The sequence below is a fragment of the Protopterus annectens genome, chromosome 11.part0 (assembly GCF_019279795.1).
Source record: "Protopterus annectens isolate FY-2018-M chromosome 11.part0, PAN1.0, whole genome shotgun sequence".
In the NCBI taxonomy this organism is placed as follows: Eukaryota; Metazoa; Chordata; order Ceratodontiformes; family Protopteridae; genus Protopterus; species Protopterus annectens.
In genome coordinates this window covers 315,516,795-315,535,886 of record NC_056745.1, presented here as the reverse complement: position 1 = coordinate 315,535,886, position 19,092 = coordinate 315,516,795, and the positions used below count along the sequence as shown (strand labels likewise).

At 39.3% G+C, this 19,092-nt stretch overlaps 1 protein-coding gene across 1 annotated transcript in view; it reads right to left on the bottom strand.

Moving 5' to 3' along the window:
- The window catches only part of LOC122815364 (dynein axonemal heavy chain 3-like), a 4,921,723-nt gene that overhangs the window by 3,918,372 nt on the left and 984,259 nt on the right, over positions 1 to 19,092 (bottom strand). The window contains exons 18-19 of the mRNA XM_044087818.1: positions 17,053 to 17,151; positions 16,419 to 16,558 (exon numbers count right to left, since the gene is read on the bottom strand). Coding sequence (XP_043943753.1) covers positions 16,419 to 16,558; positions 17,053 to 17,151 — 239 coding nt within the window. The remainder of the gene's footprint in view (positions 1 to 16,418; positions 16,559 to 17,052; positions 17,152 to 19,092) is intronic.

Sequence of the window (19,092 nt, the reverse complement as noted above, 5' to 3'; positions counted from 1 at the left end):
TTAGGTATTACTCCAAGGGGACTGAGTGTTGACAAATTACCTGCATTTCAGTTTTTCTAGGATGGTTTAGATTTATTGGAGGAATGGAAGCAAATAGCCCAGCAGTGCATGCTGGGCTGGTTGAAAGTATTCGTAAAACAGAACATCTGGATACACAGCAAGGTACAGCAGCATCTGCTGAAAGAGATTCCCATGGCTGTGTTCTCCAACAAAATAATAGAATTGCAAAAAGTGGACAATGTGGTGATTGATCGGAAGAAAAAGAAATTATCATGACATCAATGACTTTAAAAATAATCTCATTTTCTCTTGGCAAAGGAAGGCAAGAGTTGGGAGGTTCCAGATGAGAGCTACACAAATGCAGTCACGTAATACACGACTTATAAGTTTCATTAAAGGATACCTCCACTAGCAGGAAGAACATCTTGTTTGAGAGTGTGAAGACAGGAGAAGAACATGCAAAAAACAGAGATGGAGAACAGCAAATGGGGTTTCAACCAAATAACAGGGGAAAAGGAAAAAGATGTTACAAGGGTCATAGTAAATGGAAATAATTTGTGCAATTATGAAGCCTCACATCAATTGTATTATAGTGTGGACTTGTGTCTTGAAACATTATCTTCAGTTTTGGATGAAAATAAGTTTGAACATATGAATCTGAACATTGTTAATGTATCTGATTATTATATTTCACAGACTGCTGAAGACATTTGTTGAAAGGCAGTAAGTTTGTGCCTATAAAGGTACCATCTTTGTCAGATGTTTTATTTGATGCAAAATGGTTTTGCCATAAATTACATTTAAAGGGTCACTTTCATTTCCAAGACAAGCAAGATAATTTGTCATCTGTAATTGATTTAAATAATTCTTTACTTGATTTGTCTATATATGAAAACGAATTGGTTGATATTTATGAATGGGAAAATGATGTGAGTGATGACAATGCGCATGAAGATTTTCCTACTGGCTATGGTATGTTGGTTCGGAGAATGCCAAAAGTGAATCACTTTATGCCTCCAAAATGTCATCAGCTTTGATTCATTCTGAAAATGTCATCATCATCATCATCATCTTCTTTCGGCTGTTCCCGTTAGGGGTTGCCACCGCGAATCATCTGTTTCCATTTCTTCCTGTCCTCTGCATCTTGCTCTGTCACACCAACCACCTGCATGTCATCTCTTACCACATCCATATACCTTATCTTAGGCCTTCCTCTTTTCCTGTTACCTGGTAGCTTCATCCTTAGCATCTTTTTCTCAATATACTCAGCATCCCTCCTCAGCACATGTCCAAACCAATGTAATCTTGCCTCTCTGGCTTTGTCTCCAAACTTTCCAATCTGGGCTGACCCTCTAATATACTTATTCCTAATCCTGTCCAACCTCGTCACACCCACTGCAAATCTTAACATCTTTAACTCTGCCAAACTCCTGCCTTTTTGTCAATGCCACTGTCTCCAACCCATATAACATAGCTGGCCTCACTACCCTCTTGTAGACCTTCCCTTTCACTCTTACAGGTACTCATCTGTCACAAATCACTCCTGACACTCTTTTCCACCCACTCCATCCTGCCTGTACTCTCTTCTTCACCTCTCTTCCACACTCACCATTACTCTAAACTATTGACCCCAAGTATTTAAACTCATCCACCTTCACCACCTCTACTCCTTGCATCCTCACCATTCCTCTATCCTCCCTCTCATTCACACACATATATTCTGTCTTAGTCCTGCTGACCTTCATTCCTCTTCTCTCTAGAGCATATCTCCATCTCTCCAGGGTCTCCTCCATCTGTTCCCTACTCTCATTACAGATCACAATGTCATCTGCAAACATCATAGTCCACGGGGACTCCTGTCTGATCTCTTATGTCAACCTGTCCATCACCATTGCAAATAAGAAAGTACTATGTAAAAAATAGAATGTGAACACCTGGTGTTTATTAAATTAGAACAGATTTACAATTTGAATAAGCAGGAATGGTCAGCTTTAAAGGAACTTAGGAAGGCAAATGATCAATACATGTTTTTGCAAGCTGATAAAGGTGGGAACTCGGTAATAATGTCCAGGTCACCTTATAATAAAATGGTATATGATTGATTGTTAAGGGAGGATGATTATGTGAAGTTAGCTAGTAACCCCATGATACAATATAATTAGATGGTTTTGGAAATTTTGGAATGGGGAGAAAGACTAGGCTTTTTGTCCTCACAGGATGTTAGAAACTTGTTCATTCAATACCCAAGAGATCCAAATTTTTATGTCATACCTAGGGTTCATAAAAATTTAGGAGAGCATCCTGGTAGGCCTGTTGTGTCCTGTTGTGGTTCTTATTTGGAAATTGTTGGTATTTTCCTAGATGGTCATTTGAAAATATATCCGGGGAAGGTTCCATCACATATTAAAAATATTAATGATTTTTGTCAGATGGTTAGAGTCATGTCATGGAAGAAATAATTTTATTGGGCTATAGTGGATATTAAATCTATATATTAATACTAGGAGAAGGTGGGGTCTGGAAGCAATACAGAAGTTGTTGAGTGAATATCTTGAACTTCCTTTTTGTTGAAATTGTTGGAATTTGCTCTGTCACACAGTTAATTCACCTTTACTATAGAGATTTTTTTTTTTTACAAAAGAGGGGATAGCAATAGAGGCAAATTTTGCCCCCCTCATATGCCATCATTTTCTTGTCCTACTTTGAGACTCAGTGTATGCACCCCACAGACCTTTTTTTATAAATTTGTATTGAAGTACCAATGTTATATTCCTGATCTCATTTTTATTTGTAAACATGATATGGAAGATTTTGAAGGGTTCATACAACACTTGAATAATAATCTGTTCAGTTTGGAATTCACCTTTCATGTTAATAGGTATACCATCCAATTCTTGGATATAGAATTGTATATTGATAGTAATGTTTGTTTGTGTCTTTTGGCTTTTCCCGGTTAGGGGTCGCCACAGTGGAACTCCGGTCTGCTAATGATTGGCAGTAGATTTTTACGTGCTGGCTTGCCAGGCCTAACGCACAACCTTCAACAAAGGAACACCCATTCCATGTCGACACACAGAAGACGCTCTGAGAATCGAATGGGCAACGTCTAACTGTGAGGCGACAACGCTACCGCAGAACCATAAAGTGAAATTCAAACCTTATAAAACAGTGACTGCAGTTAATAATGTTGACATGCCAGCAGGTCTCATCCCTCTCATTTGTTGGATTCTTTACCCTTCGGGGAGTTTAAACATACTTACAATCATACTTCAGAAGGCATTTGTTAGAAAAGGAAGTTACTGAAGTAACAGAGAAGTTGTTGAGAATGGGGTTATTCTAAAGCAGTACGAGAAAACCCAAAAATAGAGTAAAAGGTGGTAGTTGTGTATTTTTCATTACCTCCAATATGGGTAAGAGAAGGAAATTAAGGGAAGATATACTAAAGGAGACGGGTCAAGGGAGATTTTTTTGTCATCAAGTTTCCCCCTTTCTCATCTATGATGAAGCAAGTAGTAGAAATGTGTGGCCTGTAAGTGTGTTATGATGAAGTAGTGGGTGAGCTGTTTCCCAAAACGGTGACATTTTCTTATGGAAGATTTAGTATTTTGAATTCTAAATGTGCAGTAGTGGGGGGGGGGGGTAGAAGGTAGGTATGCATGCTTGTGGCAAAGGCAAGGTATGTAAAAGGGTTAAGAATATTTCTAATTCTCAGATAAATGGTGGGAAGTGTGTTGGTGCTGATAAATTTAACTGCTGTTCTTGTGGGGTAGTTAATTTACTGGGATGTGGCTGAGTTCCCTCCAAATGGTATGTATACATTAGGCTAACCTGCTAAAACAAATGCTGAGGATGCAAAAATGCTTACAGAAAATGTCATACAAGTCTAACAGGACTGTTAACACAACAATGTCAACCAAAATATCCTTTTATATAACTATTCACAATAACTAGACATTTCTGTTGGCTCGAAGAAGGAGCAACTTTTCAAAGTGTTCGTCAGTGAGTCTATTTCTTCTTAAAGTCAGCACTTGTCCACCAAGACTGAACAGGCGTTCAGCAGATACACTAGATGGCAGAGCTGTATTAGTATTCAGAAATATCTTCTTGACTATAGGGTAATCGTTGAGAGGAGATATTTCTCTGGAAAGATCAGCCAGATATATGTCCATCTGAGAAGATATGCTGACATTGGCTGGTGTCGACTCTTTGAAGCTGAAGAAGCTGTCTTAGGCAGTTAATGCATAAGCTTCAGATGACCCATGTGCAGGTTCATCCAATTTCTGCATGGCATCAAGGAGCAGAGCCTTGCCTCTGAGTTTCTGCTCTTCAGTGTCCATCCATCACAAACGGAACTGTGGATGCAGTATGCTAGCCAGAGTGAGATCTTCATGCTCCAGAATGTGATTGAACCGAGCCTCAATGCCTTTAAGAAGAGCATCAACTACCAACACAACAAGCTTCACAGACTGCCTGACTTCAGACAACTTGTTTTTCAGACACGTAATGGTGGGGTCAGGATTCAGATGAAGCTTTTCAGTTCTGACTGCAGGATGTTCAGAGCCATTGCCAGGGGCTGCATTGCTTGCACAAACTCAGCAACAAAGGTAATTTCTGCAGGCCTGAAGATGACAGTTCCAATCTGTTCACATATCTCATTCAGTAAGCCTTCACCCTGAGTTGCAATGAGGTGAATTCTCTCCATCGCGTAGAAAGTGGGATTCTATTGTGTGGCATTGGGAATAATCAATGGCAGATCACACTTATTTTGAGCTACTTCAGCAGCTTGGGTGCTGTGACTAGCCTTGTTCCAAGCAGCATAGCATTTGGCCATGGTGCTTCGCATGATCTTTTTATACTGTGCATCATTACAAGCAGATTCAGCATCTTGCATTGCAACTAGATTCAATGTGTGTCCTGCACATCTCAGATGGGGAGGCAGTGAACAGGTGTTCTTGCTTTGTCCTGACTGACTCAGCATGGCTGTCATGCTGTTGTAAATCACTTCACCATCATCATCCTCATGTTGGGACAGAATGCTTGTAGTCTCAGATCTCTCACATTCTGAGAAGACAGTGAAAGCCTTTACAAAATTACAGCCATTGTCAGTAATTGTTGCACACACCTTCTGATCTTGTACTTGACGGGAATGTCTCAAGAGTTGATGCTATGAGATCATATGTATGCCTTCCCTGTAATCTGCAGCATGACAAAGCGGCTGACTTTCTTTGAAGTATGTCACAGTCAATCCAGTAGGTGGTAACACCAAAGAAACTATGACTCTGATGGGTCCAAATGTCAGCCATAGTGTGCTGCATACTATCAACATTCATGCTGGAAGAAGCTGCAAGCATGTTCTTATCATTCGTAAGCATATTCGTGTACTTCTCTATAAGATCATATATCTGACAAATCTCTGTGTTTTTGCTTAAAGTCAAATCACTGTCTCAAAGCAAAATCTTTCTCACTGCGTCATTATTAACACCACACACAAGCTTGTCTTTTATCACCTCATCTCTCAGATCACCAAATCTGCACATTTTTGACTTGTTTCATAAGTCAGTTATATATGTTGCAAACGTTTCACCAGGCTTTTGATCTCTGTAAAATAGTGCCTTTGCACTATAATATTTGTTTGAGGGTTGCACATTTCTCTAAATTTTCGTTTTAAGCACTCAGAGTTTTCCCACGTTTCAGCCTTTATCACAATATTGCAGTCTCCCCCCTTCTCTGCATAAACAGCAGGTGCATACACAAATGAATGTTCTCTCTTAATGGCTTCTGAACCAGCTAAGTTGAGCAGAATAAATGCTTTTGTATGTGCGTCTTTATCAGAAAAAGCAGCCTGTATGAAAATATCATAATCTTGCTCAAACCCTCTCCAGTTTTCAGCAATATTATTATCAAACACAAGCGGATCAGGTTTGTGAAATCCCTCTGCTATGCCAAATAAGTGTCAAACACACACCAAGTACTTGTAATTATATTCATCTGTACAACAGACTATTTGAAATAACTGTACTCTTTGAAAAGACTGTACTGTAATACTGCACACACTGCCAACACTTTGCACACTTTATATACTTTGAATAGCTTTAGTTAATGTGAAAAAGTAGCACATTGTGAAAAAATACAGTTGTTTTCTCTTTTTTTAAATATTTTATATAATTCTGATATTGTTTCAAATGTTTTTGTAATTATTTCAAGTACTTTTTTCAGTATGTCGCAATTTTGAATATGTTTGGAATGCTTTGCTTTATATTCATTGAGGGAGAAATTATTTAAATGAGTTTAAGAACCTGGAAATATTTTCTGACCTGTTTATGAGTTGTTTGCAGTCGTTTGAGCCACTCTTGTATATTCCTCCATTTCTGACTGTGCGCCTCATGGTTTTAAGAAGTTTTGACTTTGGATCCCATTCTGAGAACATCACTCATCTTGTGTATTAATATAAGATGACAAGGCTTGAGTATTCATTTAAGATATTTATTACACACAAACACATCAGGATGGATTACTGGAACATAAAACTTAAGCAAACTAGCTAACTGACTGACTGCTATATACATACATGCTTTCACTCCCGCTGCTTACACAAAATGGCACTCTGCTTGCACATGCTCAGTACTTTCTGTGCCTGTGCCCATGAACTACAGTGCCTTTAAAAGTACAACACACATACTATGATCTACACTCCCTGTGTTCGAGTGGGTTTCCTCAGAGTGTTCCGGTTTCCTCCAACATTCCAAAGACATGCTGTGGGTGGATTAGACATTCTAAACTGGCTTTAAGTGTGAGTGTGTGCATGCATGTGCTTTGTGAAGGTTTACCTTTGAAACCGCGAATCACAGTGGTTTGAGTGCTCATATGAGCGTCTCGAAACCACAAAACTGGTCATGTCAACGGACCTTAATGTTTGAAAAACAGCAAATCGAAAAGCAGATTTGCTGTTTTTCAAACATTAATGTCAAAAAAAAAACAAAGTGTAAAGAAGGGAGAAAGCCCCCCTGCACCTCCCATGCCCCCCTACTTTATTATTCCAACTCTGAGATCGCACTACAGTGAGGAAAGGAACCATTTCCTGATCCCCACTATAGTGCAATCCATCCCAGAATGTCAAATGTGCAATGAGCAAAATTCACTGTGCATTCGCTCATTGCACATTTGAACCTTTTTCCGTTCTGCGTTTGCAAACTTTGCAGAATGCCTTTCGGACATTTGCGGTTCGCCCTTGTGCAATATGCACATGTAAAGGTAAACCCCTTCTGAAGGAGGTTGAACGCTGGGCTGGCAACTCAACAATGTAAAACTCCATTGCCACTTGTTCTGCAGACTGATGACCCACCGTGGTGATCCCTAACGGACACAGCTGAAAGGAGAAGAAGAAGACTAGTCTTTATAGCTAGAGAGTCACAGATAATAATTAAACCAAACCAGCCAGCAGCACAAGACCTATAAAAACTATCACATTTTGTCTATTTTCAGCAACTAAAAATGGAAACCTGAAAAGAATTTTAAATAGAACATAAGAAAATATTGTCAGGACAAAAGTTGGTTGATCATAGATCCACTTGAAGCATCCTGCTTGGTGCAGTGGGTTGGGGCATCGGGTGCTCAACTGATGAGTGATGAGTTTGATTCTGACTGATGGTGGTATGAAGAACCAATGCCATTTATTATACTGCAAGGTAAGGATATGATCTCTGGCAGGCTAGAATTGTCCAGTGTTAGGAGATGTTTTAGTGGGTGAGAGTCCCACAGTACCAGGGCAGGGCTGGAGTCTGGTCATCATTAGCTTTCACCTCTTTGCAGTGCTAAAAAAAAATGAAGTAAATTTTACTCCAGACTAATTCTAATGTTCTATTATGAATGCTACATGCTATGAGTTGTGCCAACATTATGTTGCAATTTTTTATCCAACTTGCCACTTCAAAGTGTCTATTACCTCCTAACATCTGAATACTATTCATACTGTATAGGGACTCCGATAGTTTTACATCCCTTTTTAGGACGCTATATCACCCATGTTGAGAACCACTGGTTTAAGCAAATGTAACTCAAAAGTAACTCACATTTAAGTTACTAGTTACTAAAAAAAGTAATACATTACTATTACTAGTTACTATTTTGAAAAAGTAACTAGTTATATTGCTAGTTACCAGAAATTGTAATATATTACAGTAATATGTTACTTATTGTAATAGATTACTCCCATCACTGGTTTTGCCTAAGCCACACTTGGAAGGTTTGAGCAATTTTATTGTTGGAATTAGAAAGTAGGTTTATATTAAATTTCAGGACATTAAAACCAAGAAGATTGAATTTGGATATAAATTTGAACATTTGAATTTAAAACATGTTGTATAAATATTAAATTCTTATGATGTGTTTATTATGATTTAAAAGTCAATAGCACTTTATTTTTTGTAACTGCTTTCAGTTAATCAATTTATTATGTTTTAGGATTACTATTTGAATAGCTGCTTGGTGTGTTGAAGGTTATTCCTTTGAAAGCAGTTAGCCGAGGTACCAGAACACCAGTAAAGTTTACAGCTACTCTGTGGCTCTGTGTCAGTGTGTTTTTTTAGATTCCCTGGATCGGCCTGCCCCTTTCATCACACTTTTTGATCACATTTGCAGCAGAGGGGCCAACTCTATCCAAGGGAGAATTTAAAATCTCATTTTAACATCATCTGAAAGGTTTTGAGAATGCAGCCTTTGAAGAAGTATCAGAGTCATACGCCTGCTGCAAATAATGAGTAATGATATGTGCAATAGAAGAAAGGGTGTTATTTAAAGCAGATTTGTCTTTATAGGAAGAGACTGTAGATAAAACATGCCTCACACACATACACACACACACACACACACACACACACACACACACACACACACACACACACACACACACACACAATACTCATAACTAAAAATAATTTGGGAATTTGTTGACTCCCTACTAGTTTGTCCTTGTGAAATGGAAGAAACTGAATCACCAGACAGAAATGTATGGGGTCAAAAATAGGACATACATACTCCCAACTGAGGGGAGAAAAGCACTGTTGCAAAAAATGTTTTATTTTTTTCCCAGTAGCTTTCTTGTATACCTTACCTATCTGCAATAATGAACGTTTCTTCTTTCTATTCTGTAGTTTAGTTTTATGTAAAATACCTCTCAACTGTCCAGATTTTTACATAATGGCCAGATTTTTGCCTCATAGTTTTTTGTCTGTTTCTCATAAAATTTGTGGTTTTCTGGATTTTTTGTGGCAAGTCTGTGCATTTGAGTTTCAGACTTCAAATCCATCAGAAGATGTATGGTAACACAAGACCTTTTATTCTAGCAACTTTCTACATTTATTAGAGCAGTAGTTATTTGTCACTATTTTTGGGGCTTTGTCCCTCCATTATTTTCAGCTTTGTCCAGATTTTTTGTACCAAGAGGTTGAGAGCTATGGAAAATATATGATGCCCCTTGTCAGGGAAGCATAGGATTCAAATCATTCAGAAAAATAACTCTACATGAACATTTAATTTAGTGACAGCAGAAAGTGCAGCAACAAATGTGTAGAATAAGCAGTAGTTGACGGGTACAGGATATGTACATTTGTACAGTTTAGATATGTCATTGAAGCAGCTAGAACAAGTTAAAACACAGAGACTAGCAGCTGCAGTCTATAGATCATTGGTAAAGTTTTACTGTGAATGTATTCTATGGCTAATGCTTAAATATGACAAGGCTCATGCATGGAAGAATTAATTAGGTCTGATAAGCACCCAAAATTAGCCGAGTATACTGTAAAAAGAATACTGTGGCGCAGCAATGGAGAATAAAACATTGTGTTGACCAAAATGGTCAATTAGTTGGTGGTGTTTATAAAAATGTCATTCAATTTACACTAAAGTGATTGCATATAACAAATAAACTATTAGACATATTTCTTTTTTTTTAATTCCTTGGGTAGTATGACTCTAGGACACAAAAGTGATTGTATATAACAAAATAAAATTTTGGAATTTTCTATGTGGCGGTATGATTATAAGGTGCAAATTTTGTCATTATTGTCTATTTGGTATCCCTTTCAGTAGCAGCTCATGTGACTGGTTTATGATAGCATGAAAAGTAATTTCATAGTTAAGATGTTTTATATGATAATTACTTAATTTAATATTTTTGAGAAAAAATAAACTTAAAACCTTTAAAAAATATATACATGTATGTACGCATATATCTACATATATATATATATATATATATATATATATATATATATATATATATGTATGTATGTATATAAGTATTTCAGTGCTTGAATTTCAAACAGATTTGTTCAAGTTCTTTGTACTATGTTGGCTTTGTTTTAACGAGTCAGAAGAGATGCATATATAAATAACATCATGTTCTTTTATTTATATCAGATTTAAAAGTGCACTGATACTAAACTGTCAGAAATGCTGATGTGATCACTTTTTAAAAGACAACTAGGCATAGATAACTGCTTTTTTATGTTTCTTGACTGAATGACATTATATATATATATATATATATATATATATATATATATATATCTATATATATATATATATATATATATATATATATATATATATATATATACAAAGTAATACAATTCATAGCAACATACCACAAATTTGTCATAGTTTATCCTTTATAAATATACACACTATTGTTGCTGTAACACTAAAAAATTTATAAAGTTCATGCCCACTGTGACACATCTGCACTGGCCCAGTACACAATGAGCCTCAGTCCTCACCACTGGCAACAGCTAGGGGATGTACACATTGGGAGGATACAAGTGCACACACAGTAAAGTACAATTTCCCTTAAGAGCACACACAGTCAGTCTGAGGCTGGTTTCTCCCTCTTTCTCCAGATCCCCAATAAAACTCCCCGCTGGCACAGTTGAGTGGTCAAGCCAAAACCTCCAGCACCTTCTCTGTCCAACCAGTGCTTTGTGTCCCTGCCCAAGTAGCTCTCACACACACACACACACACACACACACACACACACACACACACACACACACACAATTTGAGATTTGATTTATATACAAACACACACACACTCACCTGGGAAAGGGTGGCACAGGTTTACCAGCTATGCCCCCTCTGCTTAGACTATAAGATAGTTATCACTGCCACCAACTGCTCTTATCAGCTACTCTAGGCCCTTAACAAATGGTGTCCAATCCTACTGCGTAATATTAATAATAATCCAAATGGCAGTTTTGACCAAGCAACAGGCTAATTAGGAGTGTCCTGTACAGTGTCACCAAATACATATGCAAGTATTCTCACAGCTTAAATATGTCTCAAAAATATCAGCCACAATGATAGGTTTAACTATCTTTAGTAATAAATAATAAAAGAACAAGACAATACTCAAGTCAATCAATACAGTAAATTCAGAGTTAAAAATCACAGGAAATATGTTAAAACATTGCAGGACAGTCTCAAATAATTGCAGAAAACATCTAAATTAATCTTTATTATATTCCTGTCTATATGAGATATAGATACTATGCCCTAAATCTTACTTACAGCCAGGCATATGTTGATGGTGAGTGTATGTTCTTGCTAGGTCCAAGACAAAATACAAAATGCATAGTCTCTCTTTGAGAGAGTTCCCAAATTAATATCAAACATTACTGCTGGGCCAGCTTGGATGACATCACTCTTTGTCACCTAACTTCAGTTCCCAGGCTAAACCAAAACTTAAAAGAATTTAACATCTCTGTGTAAGAAATACATATCTCAAAGATTTTTGCAGATCTTGGAAGTCGTAAAACAATAAAATGCTTTTACATTTGAAACCTAGTAATCCCTTTTCTCCAGGACAATACAAAATACTTCTAGCTTTAGACATTGTGTCTGCTACTGAACTGAAACTGAGAGATAACATCTTTTGTTTATGGCCCAACTATAAAGTAACTTAACTGCAACTATTTTTACATTTTGCAGGTTAATCTTCTATGTTCCAGCAGGGTACACTGTGGATACATCTTAGCTCAGGGCATAACATACAATTCTGTATAAATCATATCAATATTCACAAATTACATACAATTATTTACAAAATTCCAGATAGCTGGGCTGGCAGTGTCACACCCCCCCCCCCAAAAACTCATGCTAGTTTTTCCAGTGATCCTTTAGAAATGTTCCTTGAGAGAGGTGAGCCTATCTGGAAATACCTCACCCTATTCCCTGTCTTAAGAGCCCATCTGCATTGACATTGCTAACTCCACTGAAGTGCTGCCCTGTCATATCACACTAAAAGAATCACAGGCCTAAAGCAGATGCCGTATGCTGACCGTCTAAAAAACTCCTCCTATATTCTGTCACATATTGTCTACTCAGAGGCAGTCTCTGCTTAACAAATAAGGCCATGTCAAACCCAGAGCTGTTGGACATGCTACACTTAAAGAAATCCCAATCCCTCAGAGACACATGCTCCAGGGATCTAAACATTGTCATCACAATGAACAAAACATGCTGGAGGGATAGGTTCCTGACCCAAAGACTCCCCAGACTCTGGAATAGACTGCCCATACATGTCAAGTAGAGCGCCTTTTTGGCCCTCTTCAAAAGGAACCTTGATGATTGGATGGGAGATAGGCAATTCACCCCGGGGATCACATCAGTGACCCTGCTAGACAGGGGTCTAGGGAAGTAAATACTGTGGGAAGAAATAGCCAGGGAATTGTTATGGCTAGGCTTGTATAGGCCCTAGGGCCAATAGCCTAGTACCAACCTATAAACCTATGAACCTATGCCACCCTAGGCTCCACTTAGTAACTTAGCATTTTGCTGGCTGGATCAATGTACCCATGTTAAGGGATTCTGTCTGTAACTACAGTGAATTTCCTTCGATACAGATAAGGGTGAAGTTTCTGCAGTGTCCACATTATGGCTAGGCATTCTTTTTCTACAGCTCCATAGCATTCCTCCCTGGTTTGGATCCTATGACTGAAATATACCACTGACTGCCCTTCAGCCTCTGAAGAAACCTGGCTAAGTACAGCCCCCACCCCATGGTTTGAATCATCCACCTGCACAAAAAATTCTTTGCTGTAATCTGGATTGGCTAACACAGGGGGTCCTCCCAAAGCTTCTTTAAGCTTCTGGGATGACTGCTCATATGCTGGGGTTCACACTACCTTATCTGGCCTGTTTTTCCTTGTCAGGTCTGTGAGGGGGCAGCTATGGTACTATAATTGGGGACAAACTTTTTGTAGTACACGCTGTCCCTAATAATGCCCTCACCAGTTTTTTGCTAACAGAAGCAAACCATGCCTGAATGGCTTCCACTTTGGCAGGCTCTGGCCTGATCTCACCACTCCCCGCTCTATGTCCCAGGTAGGAGACCTCTGCCATACCTGCCTGATATTTGCTGGGCTTAATGGTTAGCCCTGCCCTCTGTAGTCTGCTCAGCACCTCCCTGACATGCTGAAGGTTGTCTTGCCAGGAATAGCACTAAGCAATGTCATCTAGGTAAGCAAGGACAAAATCTCCTGCTCCAGCTAGGATACAGTCTACCAGCCTCTGGAAAGTTGATGGTGCATTTTTCATCCCAAAGGGCATCTTCTTGAACTCATACAAGCCAAAAGGAGTCACAAAGGCTGATCTCTCTCTAGCACTGGGAGTGAACGGCACCTGCCAGTAACCCTTGGTAAGATCAATAGTGGTAATATAATTAGCCCCACCCAGCTGCTCTAGGGCTTCATCTGTCCAAGGCATGGGGTAAGCATCTGACTCTGTGTGACTATTTAATTTCCTGTAGTCCACACAGAACCTGGTGCTGCAATCCTTCTTCAGTGTCAGCACCACTGGGGATGCCCAAGGACTGCTGGACTCCTGGATTAACCCTAGTTCCAACATTTCCTGTAGCTCTTCCCTCAGAGTCTGTTTGACTCTCTCAGGCACTTTATAAGGGGCCTGCTAAATAGGCTTTTGGGGTCCTGTATCCATTTGGTGCTGCACCAGGTGGGTACACTCTGGTTTCCCAGTGAACATGTCCTCAAACTCCTGTAACACTGGTCAGATTTCTCAAACCTGGGTAGGGTATTGCAGCTGGGACATTGCTACCCCTTCCACTGAGGTGTTAGTCCTAGCCTCACAGAGGAGATCAGTCACCAGATCCCCCTTGGATTCCTCCTGCCATCTACTGCAAATACTCATCACAAGGGCCTCCCTATCATGGTAAGGTTTCATCATGTTAACATGGTACAGTTTGTGCCCCTACCTCCTGCCTAGCGGTTCTACCATGTAGTTAACATCATTGACCTTCCTTACCACCTTATAGGTCCCTCTCAAGCTGCCTGCAGCTTGTTGGGTCTGACAGAAATGAGAACAATTGCATGCTGCCCTAAAGCATACTCTCTAGCTCAAGCATTCCTGTCATACCAGACCTTTTTCTGCTGTTGGGCTTCTGCCAGGTTCCCCTAAGCCAAGCCCATGAGTTCCCAAGTCTTGTTCTGAGGTTTAGGATGTATGCCACAACAGACTCCTTGTGGGACTTTATACTCACTCTCCCACTCATCTCAAATCAAATCTAGAGGTCCCCTCACCCTATGCCCATACAGCAACTCAAAGGGTGAAAAGCCTGTGGATTCCTGGAGAACCTCTCTGTAAACAAACAACAGATGGAGCAAATATTTGTCCCACTCCCTCATGAACTGGTCTGCAAGTGCTTGTAGCATCATCTTGAGTGCAGAGTTTAACCTCTCAACATGACCATTAGTCTGGGGATGGTAGGGGGTGTTCTTTAAGTGCTTCACCCCGCCATACTTCCACAGACAAGCCAGCAGATCTGACGTGAAATTGGCTCTGCTGTCAGTCAGTATTTCTTTTGGGAAACCTACCCTGCTGAAAATCTCTAACAAAGCATTAGCCACCTTTTCCTTCTCAATGGAGGACAGAGACACCACCTCAGGGTATCTGGGAGCATAATCTACTACCACTAGGATATACTTATTTTCCTGTGGGACTTGGTATAATTACAGGCCCCACAATATCCATAACTACCCTCTGAAATGGCTCCTCCATCACAGGCAAAGGCATCAAAGGAGCTTCCTCCTTGTCTCCTGCCTTGCCTACCTTTTGGCACTGCTCACATGTCCTGTACTACCCTGTTACATTTCTAAAAATCCCAGGCCAATAAAAGTTCTGCATAATATGTCTCTTGGTACGCTTTATGCCCATATGACCTGCAAAGGGAATATCATGGGCTATGGCTACAAGTGCCAGATGGTAGGCTCTGGGGACTACCAACTGCTGTATTCTCTCACCCTTTAGCCCTCCCTCAGGGGTCTAGTCTCTATACAGTAACTCTTTGTCCCAGTATACCGATTCCTCCTTCCCTTAAGAATTAGGTGCCTCACTGGCTACCTCCCTCAGGCCTTGTTATGTATGGAATGAGAGCTGAGCTTGTCTCATCTCACTTTTTATAACCCTTTCCAGCTACCCTTTCACAGGAAGTCTGGTATTCTCTGACAGCAATGCCTCACTGTCAGCCTGGGTACTACTTCTCACCTCTGCCCCTCCAGTCACTCTGTCCAAGGAAACATCAGTACCCACAAGCAGCTGTGGCTCACCTTCAGTCTCACTGCTACAGGGTAGCTCCCTCCCTGAAGTAACCACCTCACCAGTCTTGGCTGCAAGTGGTGTCTGTCTGGGTCTCCACAGGCTCCCAGACCTACATGCTTGTCTTCAATCCTGACTGCTTGTAACTGCATGCACACAGGGTACTGCATTATTAAAATCATTCTCTATCAGGACATATGCAGGGATATCCTCAAACACACCTACTTGTTGGCTTCCTTTTCCACCCTCCCAGTCAAGGTGAACCCTAGCCAAAGGTATTTGGAATGGTGTCCCTACCAATGCTCTGACTGGAGTAGACTGTCCAAGCAAGTAGTGCTCCTCTTTAACCATTGCAGGCTTCTCAATGGTTAGGTCAGAGGCTGTGCCTCTCTTAGCAGTGGCCTCTTTCCTGTCCACTAAGATAGAATATAACCTTTTCTGGTAGTTTGGTACCCTTGTTGTCTTGAGACACCTTACTGCTGGAATTTTGTCATTCCTACTTACTGGCTCTCCCATCTTCTGTTCCCCACCTTGCATCTGTGGACATCTATATGCTACATGGCCCCACTGGTTGCATTTAAAACATTTAACCCATGTACCTGGACAAGTGACTTCCCCTGCTACTGGCGGACTCTGTTGGGGCATTCTGGGCTACCCAGCATGGGTTCCCTTGGATCCATGAGCAGCACTGGATGTCCCTTTCCTGTGCAGTGATGCCCTGCTTGATAAGTATAGGTCTCTCTTTTTCCCCAACTTTTCTGCAGTACTGCATTGTATCTATTTTCAAGATCTGCAGGTTGACAGGTATGCTTACCAGATCCTGTCAACAGTTTCAAAGTGCTGTCCCTCTACTGGAATCTGGTTACGTATGTCTTCAGATCCAAAAATGGGTTCCAGGTAAAGCCAGCCCATTTGTACCCGTAGCCAAGTTTCCAGAATGTCATGCATCAGCCACTGCAAGCAATAATAACACTCCATTAATTGTTTCTGAAACAAAATGAGCTTCTCAAGGCACTAATAGTCCTAAATATAAAAATGTAGCTAGAAACATTACTTTTCTGAGCTCGGGACCCACCATAAAATTACATTTCATATAAAAAAATCCCAAAGTTATTTTTTTCTTCATCATATCTGCTTTACAAAGCAGAACAAATTATCAGCAGCACAACCACATCTTTTTGTACCTCACGTCAATGCTTTAAACACTGTGTTTGCATCCATTGTTGTGGACATTAATTACAAAAAATGTAGAAAAATCAGTTAAAAAAATATTTTGTTCTTTTACTTTATGTTCTCTACTTTCCAGCTGTCAAGATGATATTTAGAGACCTTTATCTAATGAGATCCACTAAATCATAAATCACACAAAACAATGAAAACGAAAACATAGCACAAGAAAGTCTTAAATCTAATTAAATTTGACAAGAATCTCTGAAAAGGCAACATACCAGTTTAGCCTCCCAAGCTAATATTTCTTGTTCAAAGGGAGCAATAAATGGAGAACTTTTCATTGCTGTAGTTTTCACAGTGTGGTCCTCTAGCAAAATCTGAAAGACAATAAGAAAGGACAAAATGCATGGATTAGCATTCGGAATGATTGCCAACTTCAATGCAAAAAGGCAAACTGGCATGTCTGAGCAATTAAATTTAAAATAAACCAGCGAAATAGATTAGACCTTATTAAGTGAAACAATAAGCCTTTAAAAGTCTCTTTCTAAACAGTGCAATAGTTTCAAACATATAGCCTACATTTTTGGGTTGCAACATTTCTCATTGTCTTAGTTTTCCCTACCAAAACGAGTAAGCCCAACACATGAATTTTAATCAACATGTTTTTTTTTTTATTTCAAGAGATTATTGCTGTGCATGTTTGTTAATTAGTTAATCATGTTGCTTACTATGGAAGACATATTTATATTTGTGTGTGTGCATGTGTGTGTGTGACAGAGATAGAGAGATGCCTTTTTTTTGCTTAGTGTGAGTGATAAAATGTGTGTGTGGTGTTAATGTGTATCAGTACTGTTGTGAGTGACTGGTCAGCTATGTAGCATATGGATTTTATATGTTGAACTAACTAGTTGAAAGAATGCAGGCTGTATGTGGCCACATGTATGGTGTGCATGTTTTTCTTCCTTTGGACTAATTGACTGGAAGTATTTGGTGTGCATATGCATGTGTATGTGTGTATGTGGTGTAACACAGAGTGACAGTTCTCACCCTATGATGTGTCAAAATGTTTATAGAGTAATGGTTTCTGCTGCATTACTTCATACCAGAATATGGAATACAATCTCTGGTCAGTAGTGTTATGTTACTTGGGTTTTATGTGTTGGACTGAATGGTTGGGAGAATGTCACAATGACAGAGTTTGCATGATTGAAGCAGATTACATGAAGTGTGTTAGAGCTGACTGTTGTGTGGAATGGATGTTTGTGCAATTTTGTGTCACAAGCAGCACTTACCCCCAGGTAAGTGCAAAGTTGGAGTCGGTTAAATAAGTTTTGGGTGAGACGTGAATGTTTGTTCCCCATGTTAGAAGTGTGTGTGTAATGTGTTTAGGATGGTTTAGGTTGTGCAGATGTGTTAGCGTGGTTGACTGTTGCATGGTATATTGGCTAGTTTGTGTATGCAGGAGTATGTCTGTGTATATCTGTGTTTGTTTGGTAGGATGACATGTAGGTTAGCAATCTAGTCAATGACTGTGTTCTTGTGATTTGTATTCTTTTAGCTTGCTGTTAATGTTAAACCTTAACCCACAGAATTATTTATTGTATTAGTTCTTCCTATACTAATATAGATGATTGATATTATATTTATTTTTTGTGTTTTTTTCCAGAGGTTTCTACTTAAGAAGTGTAATATTTTAAACCTTCATGTTTTTGTTTCAAAGCTTTTTTTCCACATACATTATTTTTTTCCTAGTCAGCCCACGGCTGCTTCGACTCTTTAGTTCCACCTAGTGTTTGTCGAACCATTAGGTCTGAAATCTTCATTTTTATTTCCTGGAATTTTAACATGGGACTTTAAACTGAAGAGGAAGATATTGCAGAGTCCTTGTTTAATCTTTTGGAAATATATGACATCTCTGACATTTATTTCTGTATCTAAGCATTTTGGAATTGTTATGTAATCATTTAGTTCTGAGTCTGTTATTTTTCGGTGCTAAGTACACCAAAGGTTTCTGTTTATTTAGAGAGAACAGGAACATATCTGAAATTTTGAATTTAACATTGTTTCTAGAATAGAAGCTTCTTAGCTCACCTTGTTGCGTCTCGTGAAACCTTTTGTGCCAGTATAAAGGATTTTACTGAGGAGAAAGAATGATCTATCCTCAGCATAGAGGATAAACCACTCTGTCAACTGAGGTTTTTTTGATGTGGTCAGTAAGGACATAAAATATGAATGACTGCAGTTGGTGATGTGAACTAAAGTTGTGAGCTGGAGTTTCTGCAGTGCAGGGTTTGATTCCTGCTGGTTGACCTTAAATA